The 18,343-nt window shown below is 47.9% G+C and overlaps 1 protein-coding gene across 1 annotated transcript in view; it reads left to right on the top strand.

Annotated features, from left to right (window-relative positions):
• Positions 1 to 18,343, top strand: part of FRMPD3 (FERM and PDZ domain containing 3) — a 46,734-nt gene that overhangs the window by 13,637 nt on the left and 14,754 nt on the right. The window contains exons 5-9 of the mRNA XM_065915570.1: positions 422 to 558; positions 858 to 984; positions 3,144 to 3,233; positions 5,253 to 5,432; positions 16,000 to 16,144. Coding sequence (XP_065771642.1) covers positions 422 to 558; positions 858 to 984; positions 3,144 to 3,233; positions 5,253 to 5,432; positions 16,000 to 16,144 — 679 coding nt within the window. The remainder of the gene's footprint in view (positions 1 to 421; positions 559 to 857; positions 985 to 3,143; positions 3,234 to 5,252; positions 5,433 to 15,999; positions 16,145 to 18,343) is intronic.

Genomic DNA, 18,343 nt, shown 5'->3' with positions numbered 1-18,343 from the left:
CAGAGCCCTATAGAGAATCCCTCCCAGTGTCTCTCTTATTTTGTTCTTATCTGAGCTGGTTGAGGAGCCTCAGATGGCTGCGGGTGAGCAGTGGTAAGTATAGGCCCCAGAGAAAAGGCAGAAAAGGTCTCTTGGAACAGGAGGAAAGAAGGGGAGTAGTGCCATGTCTCACTTCTGTAGTGCCCTAGACATTCTACCTGTTTGTGCCTTGCCATTGTGTGCACCTGGCACTGAGAAGGGGTTAGTCAACTATCTGCTGAATGAAGCAAATAGTTTCTCTTCCCCAAGGACAGAACCTTCCTCTTCCCTTTGGTCTGGGATGCTTACTGACACCAGAATTCTCTTCTGGGATGTAAGGGAGTCGGTGGTGCAGTGGCCGGAAGATCTCTAACTGATGGGTTTGGACTGCCCTCTCTTGCAGAGTCGGAATGATGTCATCCGAGAACGCTTTGGAATGGACCCCAAGCCAGAGATGCTTTTGGGCCTTGCTGCCCTCCACATCTATATCACTGTCTCAGCTACTCGACCTAGTCAGAAGATCTCGCTCAAGAATGTGGAGTGAGTTGTGCCAGGGCCCTTCAGGAGGGGGTCACATAGCTGTGCAGGGAGAAGGTACAGTGGTTGAGCTGTGCTATGCTTTTGAGGACCATGGGTCTGGGATGGGAGTGAGAACTCGACTTCCTCACACCCCCTAGACCAAGATGCCCTTGAGCTCTAGCTTCTACTTGCCTGCCTCCTGCCTCCCCTAGTCTCCATTCCTCCACCTCTGTCTCCGATTTCAGTCCATTTCTGTCTTGCCATCTTCCTTTCCTGTCTCACTTTGTCTCTCTAATTTCCTACTTTTCTTCTGCTTTTAGGAAGGAGTGGGGCCTGGAACCCTTTCTTCCCCCCTCCCTCCTACAGGGCATCAAAGAGAAAACCCTCCGGAAATCTCTCTCTCAGCAGCTGAAGGCACATCAAACACATCCTTCCAGTGGCACCAAGGTATCCAGAGTCGGCCCCAGGGCCCCCTACTGGGGCACTAGTGGCACTGGGGGACTCCTGCATGGTTTCCCAGCAAGTCTGGTCTTCTGGGGACTCTCCCCACTGTTTTTGACCTGGATACACATCCAGCTTGACCAGATATGGAGGATGATTGTGGAGAGGATTTCTCCCCAAGCCTGAGCCTCCCCCAGAGACAGCTCAGTGGCAAGTCCCTGGGAGAGCCCAGGGTCCTCAAAGCAAAGGAACCAAGATACAGGCAGAAAAAATTCTTGGGTTGTTTCACCGATTTAGTCATTGCTGATGAAGCACCTGTCGTGTGAACAAGCCCCAAACCCTGGGGAGACACATTTCCCATGGAAATGACTACTCTGTCCTCCATTAGCTTTCTAGTTCATCAGTCCCTGGTACAGGGAATTCTGGGAGATAAAAGCCCAGTCCCATGGGATAAGGTCTGACCTGGATAACAGGACTCCAGATCACTGCTGGTCACTCCAGGTCACTTTCCTTCCCTTTCTGGGGTGCCCTCTGAGGGACTCCGACTCCCTGCCTCCCCAGCCGCGCAGGCCCTTCTCTGACTTGTAAGGCTCAGTCCGCTGGCCTCCGAGGAGGCGATGGTGAGAGGCCCCAGAATCTACATGCAGATGGAGACACAAGACACAGTTGCCCTCTTATATCACACCCATTCCAGAGTCCCTGCATTCCCAACTAGCTTCTCTTTTAAGATGTAAATTTCCCCGGAGATTAAGCCATTCCTACCTTGCTGTGCATATTTAATCAGATTGTTTTCTTCCCAGTGGAGAGTTTCAGGGCTCCCAACCATCTCCTCAGGAAACATTATTTTTGAGTGCCACTGCCCCACCCCCCACCTCGCACCCCCGCCCAGCACTTGGGCTGGAGACATAAAAATGAAGAAAGCCCAGTCTCTGCCCTGAGTCAAGCATAGGCTGGTAGGAAAACCAGAGGCAGTCACAACATAGTGCAACCCAACCCATGCAGGTTCGCTGGAAGCTTAGAGGAGGAACAGCCAGCCCAGCCTGAAGGAAATGGAAAAGGGCAGGAATTGGTGCATTTGATGCCAGTTGTTCAGTCTCTCAGTCGGGTCCAACTCTGCAGCCCCATGGACTGCAGCATGCCAGGCCTCCCTGTCCTTCACTGTCTCCTAGAGTTGGCTCAAATTCATGTGCATTGAGTTCATGATGCCATCCAATGCCAGAGATGGGTCTTAAAGGACAGATAGGAGTTTGTCTAGACGAGTTGCAGGGAGGAACATCCCCAGGCAGAGAAATCTGGCATAAACCAGTAGAGAGGGTTCAAGAAACCTGCCTGGGTAGGGTGCAGGCAAGAGAAGAGGCCAGAGAGGTTGGCAGGAACCTGTTCATGGAGGGCATCATGTGCTGTGGAAAGGGATTATCCTTTATCCTGTAGGCAGCACAGAGCCATCAAAAGGGTTTAATCGGGCAGCTGATGTGATTTAAGTTTTAGGCTGCTCCCTCTCACTGAAGATATGAAGGGACATGAGTGTTGGTACTGAAGGTAACCTGACTGCCAGATGCAAATAGCAGGCCTTGAGGCAATGACCATGGAGCTAGAGAAGAGGGATGGTAGGGTGGAGAGGGAGTTAAGAGGTAGAATCAAGATGATTTGGTGACGTGAGAGGCTGAGGGAAGAGTCCAGTGTGACTCACAGGTTTCTGGCCTGAATACCCAGGGAATGCCTGGACCACTGTTGGAAATTTTCTGCCAGAGGAAGAGCAGGGTGGGGACTTAGGAGTGCTCAGGATAAAGGTATCAAGTTGGGGATGGCCAGCACCTAGTGGTCATCAGGGATCTCAGGAGAGAGGTATAGATGTCATGGGGTGTTGAAGTTGGGGAAAGGCATTGAGATTAACTCAGGAACAAAATGAGTAAGCTGAATTCTTCAGGAATGAGGACCTGGAGGTAGCAGGAGGGTTTAGGAAGTGGGGTGGGATGCTAAAGTCTGGCAAGAGCTGTCCAAACTAGAACCTTCCTGTGATTTTTCTCGAAGGTCCCACAGTGGGGCTTGCTGGCTGGTCTGATTAGTGCCTATTCAAAACTGTTGACCCTCCTTCCTAAAAACATGGGTTTGCTTTTCCTCTGCACCTCAAGTTTCTCATACTTCTGGGTGGGTTGTTTCCACAGGGCTCTGCAATTCAGGCCAAACTCCAGTATCTTCGAATTCTGAATGAACTTCCAACGTTCACAGGTGTTTTGTTCAACACTGTGGGCCTGGTAAGTGAGAGCAGTGAGGGGGTGGGAGCTCTTTAGGGGCACTTGTCCTTGGGTGGGGGGACAGAAGGACTCCATTAGATCTTTTGGGTGGCATTGCCTGTCAGTGAATATTTCTAAAGGACTTCCCTCCCCTTCCTCCTTCTCCCTATTGGGTCCTGTGGTATTCTGGTCGCACCTCTGGTAAAATGGTTAAAGTAGGAGGCAAAAAATAAATAAAGTAAAATGTAAAAACTTTTGGCAATTCCCTGGCAGTCCAGTGGTTAGAACATGGTGCTGTTGCTGCCAAGGCCCTGGGTTCGATCCCTAGTTGGGGAACTCAGATCCCACAGGCCATGTGGTACAGCCAAAAAATAAAATGTAAAGTAGGAGACAATGTTTGTTTTCAGCATCCCTCCAGGCTCTTTTGTGCCTTCTTTTCTCAATTTCAGGGGTCAGCAAACTTTTTTTGTAAAGGGCCAGATAAGTGAATTGCATAGGCTTGGCAGGCAGGCCGCAAGGGTTCCTGTTGCAACCACTCAGCCCTGCCATTGTAGCACAAGAGTGGCCATCAACAATGCATAAATGGGCCTGGCTCTGTTCCAATATCTCTTTGTTTACGGACACTGAAACGTGAATTTCATGTGATTTTTATGTGTCACAAAATATGGTTCTTTGGAATTGTTTCCAACCATTTAAGAATGTACAAAACCATTCTCAGTTCGTGGGTTGGACAGAAACTGGCAGAGGACTGGATTTGGCCTGTGGGCCAGAATTTGCCAACCCCTGCCCTATTTCATTGTTCTTACCCATATTCCGTCAATCACCCAGCCTGGATGCCCCTTGCACCAGCCCCCACCCAGGGCCTTCACTACAGCAATGCTCCTCTGAGGTAGGTCATAAGTGGTCCCCCTAAGACTGTGCCCCAGGCTAGTTTACCCTAGTGTGCTTCTGTGAAAGGGAATTCAAATCATTTGCTTACTGGATCCAGGTGTTTGTCATGCTCTGGGGAACACACTGTCATGCTCGTGGGGCACACTGATGGAAAGCCACTTATCAAAGTGTCTAGAACAGATGGAAGAGGTTCCTTAGGGTGATGCTAATGCCAGGGAATGGGCCGGCAGAGGGCTCAGGCTTGATGGCACCAAGGAGCCTGTCAGGACCACTTAAGGGAATCCAGTCCATCAGGCAGAGAGGTGACCATTTACGTACTGGGATTTGAGGATCCTGGGAAGTCCACTGCTGAAATTCTTATAGATCATTCCTCTGGGATAAGACTACTGTGGTCCCTATTACATGTGTGTGCACTTAGTTGTGTCCAACTCTTTGCTACCCAATAGACTGTAGCCCACCAGTCTCCTCTGTCCATGGGATTTCCCAGGCAAGAATACTGGAGTGGGTAGCCATTCCTTTCTCCAGGGAATCTTCCTGACCCAGGGATCGAACCCATATCTCCTGCATTGCAGGTGGATTCTTTACTGTTGAGTCAACTGGGGAAGCCCATAGTGCCTGTTATAGAGGGCAAATGGCTTCCTAGGGAGGGCGATCCCCCTCCAGCTTACTTTGTCAGTTTAGCACCAGGTGAGAAGTGCAAGCTGTTGGTGGGGGAGGGTAAAGACCAAACACAGGATGCCACCTGTTCAGACAGAGCACCAAGGGAGCCTTGAGTGGCCCAAGGCAACCAATGGAAAAATCTCCGGGGTTTAGTAGGATAAGGGTATTTCAAAGGAACCAAAACAGACCTCACCTATTTGATGATTTTGCTAGAACTAGCCCTGTTGCTGCCCACTTCACTCTCCCTGCTACTGAAGCTAATGTGTCCATTTAGACCAATGATCCAGGGCCCTGTCCTGGGAACAGGGGCATCCCAGACCATTTTCTCCTCAAGGTTGTCTTCTTGCCCTGACCCTGAGTGCCAGATATTCCCAGATTTCCCAGAAGAACCAGTCCAATGTCTGTTTTCTCTTTCTGCCTTCCACCTCCTCTGCCCCACTTCCTCTGCCCTTCTTTCTGTGAATGCTATGCACCACACTGGGGCCCCAGGATGAGAAGCAGTCAGCCACCACCCTCCTGGTGGGACCCCGTCACGGCATCAGCCATGTTATTGACCTCAAAACCAACCTCACCACTGTGCTGTCCGAGTTCAGCAAGATCAGCAAGATCCAGCTGTTCCGGGAGAACCAGGGCGTGGCCCGGGTGGAGACCAGCATCATGGATGCCAAGGTAAGTCCGGCTTCAAGGGGTTCCTTCCCAGGAACAGGCCTGGGGAAGAGAGGAAGAAGTAAACTTGACAAACAGTTTCAGTCCATGAGGTAAGGGTCAGTAATTCTGAAGTGATTCAGATCCTGGGCCTTTGGGGGCTTATCTTTTTTCCTCTTTTCAACCCTCTGGGACATGCTATCTTGACCTCATTTTTTTTTAATCACCTTTGCAATTTAAAAAAATTTATTTATTTATTTATTTATGGGCTGTACTGGATCTTCATTGCTACACGGGCTTTTCTGCATGGGCTTTTCTCTAGTTGGAATGAATGGGGGCTACTCTTCATTTTGGTGCACAGGCTTCTCATTGCCTCTCATTGTGGAACATGGGCTCTAGGGCACAGTAGTTGCAGCTTCTGGACTCGAGTACAGGCTCAGCAGTTGTGGGATCTTCCCAGGCCAGAGATTCAACCGGAATCTCCTGCAGTGGCAGGCAGGTTCTTTACCACTGATCCACCAGGGAGGCACTTGACCCCCTATTAAGGTCAGCCCATGCTAGGGAAGGCTAGAAAGTGTCTGATCTACCCGTGAGAGGTTTTTAGCAATGGGCACAGAGATTGGGGAACTTGGAACTACCCCCAGGCCATCTCTTGCCAGTCCTCATGTCATAGCACACATAGGACATGATATTCATGTGGGGCATTGGGGTAAATGGACCAGCCCCAGGGACTCTGGCCTCCCCAGGCCCCCCTGGCTTCCCCCGAGGCTGAAGGGATGTATGCACACCAGTTGGGTGCCATAGGCGCACACACTTGGATTCGTGTAGGAGGGGAGTGTCTGAGTGTGTGGACAGAACCAAGGGGTCCTGGGGGGACAGGGAGCAGGCAGAGCCTCACCCCCATTTCACCTTCCAGAGTCAAGTTCTTCTAGAATCTTACAACCTTTCCCATAGATCAGCTCCTTCAGACTGGCAAGCAGCTGTCTCCTGTACAGAATCTGGCAGCCGTGATCAGCCGCCCCCTCTATGGCTCTCCTGTTTGAACACACAGTGACCCAGTGTGGATGGGGGGCAGGCCTGCCTGCCAGCTGGCAGAATCTGTTAGAGGAGGTGCAAGTTTCCTTTCTTAATCTTAAAGGATTTCCCAGGGGGAGATATTGTTAGCAGATTAAGAGGTGGAATGTTTGTTGTTTCTAAAAGAGCAAATTATTTATTTTTGTCTTTGTGAAACCCAGGAAGCTTTAATATGTTAATTTTTTCCACCTGTGATTCACAGGCTTTCCATTGGTTTAGGAACCTTCCCAGAGCCAGTATTTGATTGGCTTGTGGCCACTTCCTCAACCAATGATTGCTGCCCTCCTCAGATGTTGTTGGGTGAAAAGCCAAACAGACAGGGAAGTGGGGGTCATACAGGGAAGATATGGCTTCCTGAGAAATTAAAAGGGTTTAAAACTGAGAAACGGGTTTCCAACTGAGTCTCCTCTGTTTGGCGAGTGATTCTCAACATTGGCCACACAACAGAATTTCCTTGAGAGTTTTTTTTTTTTTTTTTTTAAATGTAGATGACTAGACCCTGTTCCCAGAGTTTGCAATTTAATTGGTCAGGCTGTAGCCTGAGCATCAGGATTTCTTTCTTTTTCAGTTCCCTGGTGATTCTGTAGCATAGCCAAGTTTGAGAACCACTGACTTCTGCATCCGTGGTTCTGGGAGGAACCAGCCCCAGCAGAGTTGCTGGGTGTTGCCTGAGTGAGGAACCCTCCTCTCATTTCTAGGAGTGATCTGGCCACAGTTGTGGGCATGAATGCCACCCAGGAGGGGTCACGCTCTTACTGGGGAGATTCACAAAGGCACATGACTTGCCTTAATCATACCACATCAGAACATGTATGGACCTCTGGAATCAGACGGACCAGGTTCAAATCTCAGCTCTGCCACTTCCTAGCTGTATGACCTTGAGAAAGTGTCTTAATCTCTCTAAACACTGATTTCCTCAACTGCAAAATGGAGTGCCTGTCTCCAAAGGTCGTCATTCAGGATTAAATGAGAAAATGAGGTAAAATATCTTAGGACACTGTCTGACACAGAGTAAGTACTCAACAAATGCAACCTGTTATTTTTGCCAATGCAAAACAGCATTAAGGAAAAGTTCATATGAAGTCAATTTTGTGGTTAAGTGTGGCGTGGAACCTGGAACAAAAGAAGAGGAAGGGGTTAACCAGAACTTGCTTCCCACATGAGAGTGTTTGAAGCTGGATCTTGAAGTGATAGGCATGGATTAGCAAGGAGAAGTGGGATGTGTTCACAGACAGAGAGCAAGCACGGAAATAAGTAAGCCATATGTGCGGGTCGTTAAGCATAGTTGCTTGGCTGGAGAGGAGAATAATGAGAAGAGATTGGAGAGAGATTGGGGGTGGGTAGAACGAGCTGGTGAAACGTTTCAAAGGCCAGTCCAAGGAATTGAAATTCAATGTGTTAGAATACTAGGAATCCACTGTAGGCCCTTGAAGAGAGGAATGACAAGCCAAAAGCTGACCGGGACCAGTGTACCAGATAGACGTTTGCAAGGCTAGTGTGAAGCCAGGGAGGCAGAGGGGGGAAAGTAGTGCAAGTACAAGGGTGAAGTGACCAGGGCAGGGTCTGAACTGGAGGAATAGCTGTGATAATGGACAAGAGTGAGGGTGAAACATAGAATCAGTAAGGTTGCTTGCATATCCCTATACACATTTCTCTCTTACACACACAATGCAGAGGTCTTATACCTAACCCTTGCTGCCTGCTGCCTGTATCCTGAATGCACTGAACCATGGTGCTGTGCAGACGGCTCACAGACGGTCCACACTGTGGCTGGGTGAAGTGGTGAGACCCTACATTGCAGGGTAAACAGGACATCTTGTTGGTGCATGGAGCGGGGTATGAGAAGGTTATGCTTTGCTGAGTGAGAAGCAGCAAATCATTAGGTAGATGATACAGCCATCAAGTGGTAGATAGATCAGATTGGCTCTGCTTAGAGGCACTGATAAAATGCATATGAGAAACCACAGGAGAATTCTAATTTACATTAAAATGTTTCTATTTTGTCAAAAGGGTTATCATGTGTGGTAAGCAGAAGCATACCCCTCCCCTAAAACTCCCATGCCCTAAGCGCAAGATCCTGTGAATACACTATGTTATATGGCAAGGGGAATTGTGGTTGTAGATGGAATTAAGATGCTAGTCAGCTGACTTTAAAATAAATAGATTAGCCTGGATTATCCAGGTGGGCCCAGTGTCAACATAAGGGTCCTTGTAAGTGGCAGAGGGAGACAGAAGAGAAGGTCAGAGTGATGTGATGTGAGAAGGAATCAGCCCAACCTTGTTGGCCTCGAAGATGGAAGAAGGGGTCATGAACCAAGGAAAGTGGACAGCCTCTAGAAGCCAGAAAAGGCAAGGAAACCCGTTCTCCCTTAAAGCCTCTACAAGGGATGCAGGCCTGCCTACCCTTGAGACTTGTGTCAAACTTCTGATATCCAGCACTATAAGAGAATATACATGTACTGTTTAAATCACTAAGTTTAATTTGTTACAGAAGCAACAGGAAACTAAGATTCCTTCTAATAGGAAGCTCTCATTTACTCCATTAAAGTGTAATTTCTTTGATAAATGTTCCATTTGCAACCCAACTTCTGTTAACATAAAATCTGACGCATCTGTGTTCAGTGATGTCTGACATGAGCATCTCTATTTACAAGTTAGTGCCCTATGAAATGGACAGGGAAGTGTCCCTTTCTCAGGTAAACTGGCAGAATTGGTGATATACTGGTCGGAGGAAAAGAGGAAGGCTGAGGGACAAAATGATCCAGGTTTCATTAGACAATCATTTACTATGAATTTACTGTTGCTTGGAAGGACACTAAACCCAATGGGAGATACAAAGATGAAAAAAAAAAAAAAAACATAGCTCCTAGCCTTCAAGAAGCTTACTGTCTTGTAGGAGAGAAAGAAGTACACCCTTATATGCATACCAAAGGAGGTACCTTAGAAGAGGTAGCAAGATCATGTTAGAGTATATGCATGCGTGCTCAGTCACATCCAACTTTTTGTGACCCCATGGACTATAGCCCACCAGGCTCCTCTGTCCATGGGATTTCCCAGGCAAGAATACTGGGGTGGGTTCCCATTTCCTCCTCTATGCAGAGACTGAAACTGTGTCTCTTGAGTCTCCTGCATTGGCTGCCAGATTCTTAACATGGGAAGACCATGTTAGAATACAGAGATACAGAGGAGGGTAAAATTAATTCTGGCTGGGGGATTAAGGAAGCTTCCAGGAGGCACTTTATATTAGCAGTATCTCTGGTTACTGAGCAGCACCTCTCCCATATATGTGCACAAGGAGGAGGATTTGGGAAGACAGTCTGGGAAGCTCTGCACTGGAGGGTGACTTCCTGGGCTCCGTAGGGCCAGTGTCATGCTGGACCCAACTCACACAGGCACTTAAGAGCTGATTGGGCATATGTATCTCTCCCAACTCTGCATTCAGTGAGGTCATATTGATAACTGGAAAGCAGCCATGGTGGGAGTATGTATGCCAGGAAAGTTAGTAAACGCTACAAATCAGAACTTTGGAGAACTGGTTGTTAAACATTTACCAGCACACCACTGCATGAGGTACACTGAGGAAAGACTCTTTGAACTTCCTGAACAAGGAACATGAAGTTAGAAACCAGAGTTGGCCATTTTCCCCTAGATGTGCTATTCTGATTTGGGAATATTCTGGAAGGGCCTTAATAACTGAGACTGTTCACTTAAGGCAGTCAACTCTGATTGCACATTTGATTCACATATGGAGATTTAAAAGCCACTGGCTGCACAGGCCCTTCTTTTCAAACCATTTAAAAACCAGAATTTCTGGGGATGAGGTCAGGAGTAGATAAGTTTTTAAAGCTTCCCAGGTGATTCTAATGTGCATCTGGCCTGAGAACCACTGCCTTAAAGTGATATTCTGCCTTGCCCCCAAATTGGCTGATTATTACAATTAGCCTTTCCTGTTGGGACTCAAGGACAACCATCTTGTATCCTTACTCCTCCAGGCCTCTGATTTCCCATTTTTTCCTGTTTTCAGGGATGCTAGTGTGAGTTGAGCCTCCCCCAAGGCAAGTCCCCTCCCTAGCTGGCATCCCCAAGTGCTGGGTGCCTTCAAACTCCCAGGGCACCCCAGGAAGGTGGTGCTAGAGCATGTCAGATGAATCCCTGCTGTACTTTTCAGGGCTGGCCATGCCTCCAACTCCATTTTCCTTTTCCATTTGAAGATGGCCTGGACCTATTTAAGGGCTTCCCCAGTGGCTCACACAGTGAAGAATCCACCTGCAATGTTGGAGACCTGGGTTCAATCCCTGGGTCAGGAAGATTCCCTGGAGAAGGGAATGGTAGCCCACTCCTGTATTCTTGCCTGGAGAATCCCATGGACAGAGGAGCCTGGTAGTCTACATCCATGGGGTTGCAAAGAGTTGGATGTGACCGTCACTTTCACTTTTTCACTGGGCCTATTTAGTTACAGTTTTCACTTAGTTTACTTGCTCTGAGTGAGGCAAACATGAGGTAGTCTGCAAATATCTTTCTCCAGGAGACAGCAGTCTGGGACTGAGATGGCGCTGGGCCATTACCATACCCCATTACCACGGAAACCCATAAGGGGGAGAAAGAAATCATCACACAAAAGTCCCAAAGGAACTCTTGCGGCCCAGCGTGTCTCCTGTTCTCACGTTTGAGCCTTATTGCTCTAGTGGTTTCTGTCGGGACAAGCATTACATTAGACGTCATGATCATTAAAATCCTATTTAAAATAAAATGTTGTTTTTGAAGCTTTCTAAGAAAACCTATCCAATCTCTCTGCTTGCCTGCCTCTGATTTGATTTTTTTTTTTTTTTTTTTTTTTTTACCCCTGCTGGCAAAAACTGCCTCTGTGTTCCTTTCGCGAGCTACATTTGGTCTGTGCTGGAGCCGATTGGGTTGTATGGGGATGCAGATGAGAGGCTGCTGATGTGCTTTGCTGAGCCAACTCGGGCTACGTTTGGCCCTCTCTGGGCATAAGATTTTGCCTTCATACTGTTTTATTACTGACACTGGGCCATAGTGGGGGTAGGAGAGAAGAGGGGAAATTGAAGGCAGACAGTTCAGTCAATCAGCCAGTTAGGCACTCAGCCTCTGATCTGTCCATTGACCAGCCAGCCAGCTAACCGGTCAAGATGTCAGGCTGTTAGGCATTCTGCCTGTCCTACAGCCAGCTCGTCAGCCACGGCGTCAGTGAGTCAGACTGCTTGCAGCCAGCTAGTCTGTTGTCAGTCTGTCCATCAGTCAGTCAGCTTGTGCTTTGGTCCAGTGATCTCTCATTCTATTTGTCAGTCAATGCCATTTCCTCAAAGAAGCTCTCTCCAGCTTCTGAACCTAAAGTAGTCACCCATGCACACATTCACAGCCACCCACCCACCAGTCCAGTACATTCTATGTTCTGATAGGTCTCTCTCCTTTCCCTTCATATTGGGTAGCACTAGTTGTAAAGAACCTGCCTGCCAAGGCAGGATACATAGAGACAAGAGTTCAATCCCTGGCTCAGGAAGATCCCCTGGGGAAGGGAATGGCAACCCACTCTAGTATTCTTGCCTGGGGAATCCCATGCATAGAGAAGCCTGACAGGCTACAGTTCATGGGGTCAGAAAGAGTCAGACATGACTGAAGTGACTAAGCATGCACACACACTTTCCCTTCATAGTGCTTATCACACCTTACAATCATATTCCTTTGTATGATTATTTCATTTATTTTTTGGCTGCACTGAGAGGCTTGTGGGATCTTAGTTCCCCAACCAGATATTGAACCAAGACCACCACAGTGAAAGTGCTGAGTCCTAGTCACTGAGGAAGTTCCCTTCATTTATGTTTTATTTCCTGATGGATTAGAAGCTCCATGAGGGCAGGACCTATGTTGGCCCTGCGCTAAGATGAATGGCTGCATCTCTCAGGGGGTCGTGTGGTCCTTGAGCCATTTAGCCAGTGTGTAGTGGCTTGCTAGGTAGACAGGGCATGGGAGCATTTCAGCCAGAGGGAATGGCATAGGTTAGGGTATGAGAGGGTAAAGACACAAGTCCTGTCTAGCACCCTGTAAATGATGTGGTGTTGCTGGAGCATATGGTGAAGGACAGTGATGCGAGGAGTCAGAGTTAGTGGGAGATGTGCTTGAAGCCATAGGTTGGGTCACGAGAGGCTTTGTGTGACGTTAGAAGGCAGTAGATTTTAGGTAATGAGATATTAAAGATTTTAAGTGAGAGTTGTGTTTTAGACAGATGCTCAGGCAGCAAGATGGAGGTGAAGTGGAGTGAAGTGGGTAGGGACTAGAAGCAAAGAGGCCGGGACTTCCTGGTGGTCCAGTAGTTAGGACTCTGTGCTTCCACTCCAGGGGCACGGGTTTGCTCCCTGGTCAGGAACTGAGATCCCATATGCTGTGCAGCATGGCCAAAAAAAAAAAAAAAAAAAGGCAGGCCAATCAGGAGGCTATCAAAGGTCCTCAGGTTAGTGTATTCTCACCTTTTCCTAATCATGAAAATATCACAATTTGTATGGCCCACTGGAATAAACAGATGAGGGAGTTTTGGCCAGAGGCTGAGGGGCTCAGGATCTCAGCACACTTGTGACCCATTTGCATATACCTTGAGAAGATTTGGTCTTAGAGGAAGATTATGAGGGTCCACAATGAAGCAATGGCCATGATGTCTGTGAATGCTCCAGAGGCCAGCCTAGCTTGTCTTGGGCCCTTGTAGTAATGGCAGTAGCAGCTATCCACACCCACTCTATGTATCCTTCTGCTGTTGGTGGCAGGGGGTGAGGCAGAAAGGAAGGGGATCTTATTCTCCCCCTGCCTCACCACCCCATCCCATTCCCCTCTGTCTCTACTTTGTTGTACACAAAGTTGACCATTCTGTGGTGATTGAGAAGCATGCATTAACTGGAGGTACAAACATCTCCTCTACCCCTTCCAAACAATGATTCAAAGGTAGTATCTCATCCCTGGTCCCTTTATCACTGGAGAATAGAGTCATTGCTCTTCTGGGTACAGATGGTTCCTTTTTTTTTTTTTTTTTTTCCAGATGGTTCCTTTTTGTTTTATTCCTGATGGTGTTGAATGAGTTCCATAGGAGCATCACTAACTCACTGCCTGTGGGGCAGAATCCAAAATGCCTTACTGTGGCGTGCAGTATAATTGGGTGAACAATAACTATTAAACAACTTAAGATAGGATTCAATCCAGCAGAAGACTGTGTGATATAGACCCAGCACGGTACAAGCTCTGAGATAGGAAAAGGGTTCAAGAGGGGAATGGACTAGAAATAGTGACTTTGGGATCCCTAGCACAAAAATGAAAGTTGATGCCTAAGGACTGAGCCTGAGACATCAGGCCCCAGGAAGGTTACACAAGAAGAGACCGAGAGAGAGAGAGAGAGAGAGAGAGAGAGACATGTGGTCAGAGCTTATAGAACTAGAGCACAATGTCATCTCTCGGAAACAGAAATCCAGAGAAGAATTTCCAAAGGACTGTGAGATCTCTGTTGACAAATGAAACAAGCTGAGAGGTGTGAATGTGAATACAGACTATTGTATTTAGTTGGAAAGTAGCTTTACTCATAGATTAGGTGGCAAACTATGAAGCAAACCTGACCCACCAGCACTTGTTTCTAGAAATAGTTTTTGGAGAAGACCACCACACCCATTTGTTTAGCCTACAGATTATCTATGGCTTTTTTCACATTGTAATAGCAGAGCTGCAACACAGCCTGTGTGGCCCACCAGGCCTAAAATATTTACTATCTAGCCCTTTGCAGAAAATGTTTGCCAATCCCTGGTCTATATGAACTGAAAATATTCAATGCAAGCTATGTTTCAGGATCCTGAGAGATAGCAAAGAAAACTGACTGGTACAACTTTAGCTAAAAGCTGAGCTGGTTTGGATTCAGAATTGTTCCCAAGGTAATGGTCCAGCTAAATAGGGCTAGTCAAGTTGGTGACCAAGTTCCATCAAGTGTTTGTGATGTGCCTTTTTACTGCTGCTGCCCTCAAAGTAGAAGTGTTAGTCGCTCATTCATGTCCGACTCTGTGACCCCATGGACTGTAGCCCGCCAGGCTCCTCTGTCCTTGGGGTTTCTCCAGGCAACAATACTGGAATGGGTAGCCATTCCCTTCTCCAGGAGATCTTCCTAACCCAGGATTGAACCCAGGTCTCCTGCATTGCAGGCAGATTTTTTACTGTCTGAGCTATCAAGGAAGCCGCTGATAGGGTCCTAATCACCCCTCACCTGGACTGTTGCAGTAGCTTCTTCACTAGTCAGAGGAGGCTCATTCCCTCCTCTTAATTCTTTTTGCTCTTAATGCTTGGTCCAGAAACCCTCAAAAGACAAGATGATGCATGACCCCATGGCTTCCTCTTCAGCTAGTCTTCAGTGGTCTCTACCTGGAGGCCACTTCCCTATGGCAGGGAAAATACTCTCATGGCTGGCTTCAGTCTGACCCAAATTTATTTTCAAGCCACACTTGAAGAATACAGATATTGGGAAGGTTTCTGGAAAAGGTGTTGGTGTTTTTTGGGTTTGGGTTTTTTTGTTTGTTTTTTGGATATATCATTGCCAGGTCTTTGAAGTAGTCAGCTAGCTAACCCCAAGGTTAATTTGACTGATTTAGGGTCAGGAGCAGAAGTCAACAGAGTATGCTAGTATTTTCCAGTGTGGGTTAAATGAAACAACCCTCCGCCAAAAGCAGCCCTACTATTATGAGATGTTCTATAAAAAGAGATTTTTTTTAATCAAATAATTGGAAAAAGTTGCAGTATTAAAGCCCTCCTCTTGAAGTTTCACAGCGCACATTAATATATTAAAGGATCTGAGAATTCCCATAAGTATAATTGTGTGCATAGCTTTGTTTAACTCAGTGTTTCACATACATATTTGGCCAAGGAACTCTTTTAAGTGGCACCAGTTAACATTGTGAGGGCACTTTGGGAAATAGAGGAAAATGGGGGGACAGTATGCAGGTCTGAGCAGGACTACAGACCAGAAAGACTTTGTGGCCCAGAAGACACAGTGAGGACTGGATTGCTCAGAGTGTCCATGTCCAGGGAGCTGTTCTGGGTTTCATAGCAGGTTATAGAGTTGAGTAAGAGATAGTTCATACATTTGAGGAACTTCCTGTCAAGGATCTTCCCCAACCTAGCATAGACGCCCAGGTTCAGCCTTGTTCTCTCAGCAGGCTTGCCCATCTGCCGAGCCTCAATAAACCCAAACAGCCACACAGCAGTCATGTGATGTTATATAATTTTAGTCTGTTTCAGTAAAAGTGGTCCATTAAATGTGTAATTAAAGGTTGATTTAGTTTTGATACCTGGGGAAGAGTTGACTATAAATAAATTCTCAAATCAGAAGAAATTATCTGTCAGCCTAGGTGCCTTAATGTGGGGTTCAGAAAGGATGTTCTCATAACTATGCAAGTCATCTCATCTTTGCTGTTGTTCTTCTGGACATGCACCTGTTCCCCTCCCTCCTGCCTCCTCACGTTTTCTCCTGTCTCTCCCTCAGCCTCTGGTGCTGTTGATGGAGTGGCCCGAAGCCACCAACTTTGCCTGCCTGATTGCGGGGTACTGCCGCCTCCTGCTGGATTCCAGGAAGATGGTCTTCTCCAGGCCCGCCAGCCAGCCTCTTCCACCTCCAATGATCAAGGCAGGTAGGGCTCAGCCTGAGTTTTCGATGTCTCAGAGGCCCTTTGGACCCTGCAGACATGGAGGAAGGCTCACCCCTTTCTTCCAGCTCCTGGTTTACCAGGAGCCCATGATACATCACTGCGTCTTACCTGGCCCAAGCCAGTGGAAAAGACAGCTGGCCTTCATATGGGCCTGTCCCACAAAGGATGCTGGTGACAATGCATTGCGTCTGAGTTGGTCAACAAGCATAGCATAAAAACAGCAAACGAGCAATTCATAGAACCAATTGGAGAATCACATGGGACCTAAGGCAAAGCTTTACAGGTACAGTGATCTAGGAGAGATGCACAGATGTCCTGGCTCAGTTGAAAATGAAGCTAAAACTTTTCTTTTGTTCATCAGAGTGGGCACTGACAGAGCCACCTGGAGTAAGAGCCCATGGAAGGTGGGAGTAGGAAGGGCTATGCAAGCCCAGCAAGAGGCTCAGAGATAGGAGGGAATGATCACTAGGATCAGACAGAGTCAAGGGCTGCCCCCCAACAGAAGGCTTCCCAGTGAGGCAACTCGGTGTATCACCCAGAGCTATGCTGGTGATGAGACACATAGGGGCCTTAGGACAGATCAGCCCAGTCCAGATACTGCTGTCTTGAACCACAGTAGGAGGAGAGGGGGGAGACCCAAAGAACAGACATTCCATGTATTACACCCGAGGCTTGCCTTGTCCCAGCACCCAAACATCATAGGCGGAAGTTGAAACTGACTGCCCAGGAGTCGTCCTCCTCACATGCTGACGGCTCCATCCGCTTGCCTTGCCGCTTGTGTCTTTTCTCTTTAAGGCCATCTTGGTTTGCAGTATGGTTACCTGTGATGTAGAGCGAGGAGTAGAAACACACTTCTGGGGGATGAACTAGCAGCCTGTGGGCTGTGTACACCCACACCCACCCTCTCACTTCATGATCTCTTCATCACAAACATGGTGACAAGCCTGTATTTACATCTCATCACATTGTTCACAGGAATTACTATTATTTTATTTGGCTGTGCCAGGTTTTAGTTGCAGCATGCAGGATATTCCATCTTTGTGTGGCATGCAGGATCTTTTTTTTTTTTTTTCAAGCTGTGGCATGTGAACTCTTAGTTACGGTATGTGTGATCTAGTCCCCTGACCAGGGATCAAACCCAGGCACCCTTTCATTAGGAGCTCGGAGTATTAGCCACTGGACCACCAGGGAAGCCCCTGTCCAGAGGAATTAGAAGGCAATCCACCAAACACAGATGTAGGAAAGGATCAGTGGCCTCAAGGCACATGAAGGGTTCTACATAGAGAAGCATAGGAACTGACTTAAAATAGAAGGAGCTGAGGGGCTGAGCAGCCGTCTGCACTATCAAACCTCTGAGGGTCAAAGGATGCCAAGGCCAGCATTAACCTTGTCAGTGTCACCTGTGGTCTTCCTCTCTGTCGTCACATCCAGTGATACCTCTTACTGAACAGCACCAAGAGGGAGAAACGGAAAAGGAAAGTCAGAAAGAAAAGCCTGGAACCCAGCTGAGGACCAGGTGTGGAAATGACGGTTGTTTAAAGGGATCCATTTTCACAAGACCCTGGGAGTGACTCTGCCAGTCCCACCCGGCCTGCCAAAGTGTTTCTGTCATCCCACCCTAGCCAGCGCTGTCCTTAAGTACTCTCCTTGCTGTGGGGACAATGGCACCAAGTAAGCGGCACAGGCTTCTGTGTCCTGGCAGTCCCACTGAGCACATTTTATGTTGCAACCCTGCTGCTATTCCAAAGGCAAATCCATTTCTCATTGGAGGTGTTGCAGCCTGGAAAGAAGTTTCAAAAAAACTGGGCGTGACTTTTGGGTCCTTCCCTGATTCCTGAGAGGCCCCTTGGACCTGCAGAGTGATGGAGGCTCAGGCGGTCTCTACCATAGGGCCTCACTTGTCCATGTGGGAGGCACACAGTCCACAGCAGGGTCTGGTTGTGTGGCCTTTGGGACTGTCAGATGCTGGGTTCAACAGCAGCCACCCAGTGTTCTCAGCCAGTGGCATAGGGCGAGCCTCCCAGCTCTGCCTGTCAGGGGCTGATGTGCACTTCTTCTCCCTAGGCCCCAAGGACAGGCTAGAAAGACAGCAGTGGGTACCACTGAGGAGCCCTCTGCCCAGGTTACAGTGAGGGGCCATCAGTCCCTGGTACAAAGCTGAGATGACTTTCCTCTCTTGGC

The sequence above is a fragment of the Muntiacus reevesi genome, chromosome X, assembly GCF_963930625.1.
Source record: "Muntiacus reevesi chromosome X, mMunRee1.1, whole genome shotgun sequence".
NCBI classification, from domain to species: domain Eukaryota; kingdom Metazoa; phylum Chordata; class Mammalia; order Artiodactyla; family Cervidae; genus Muntiacus; species Muntiacus reevesi.
This window is presented reverse-complemented; position numbering and strand designations above follow the sequence as displayed.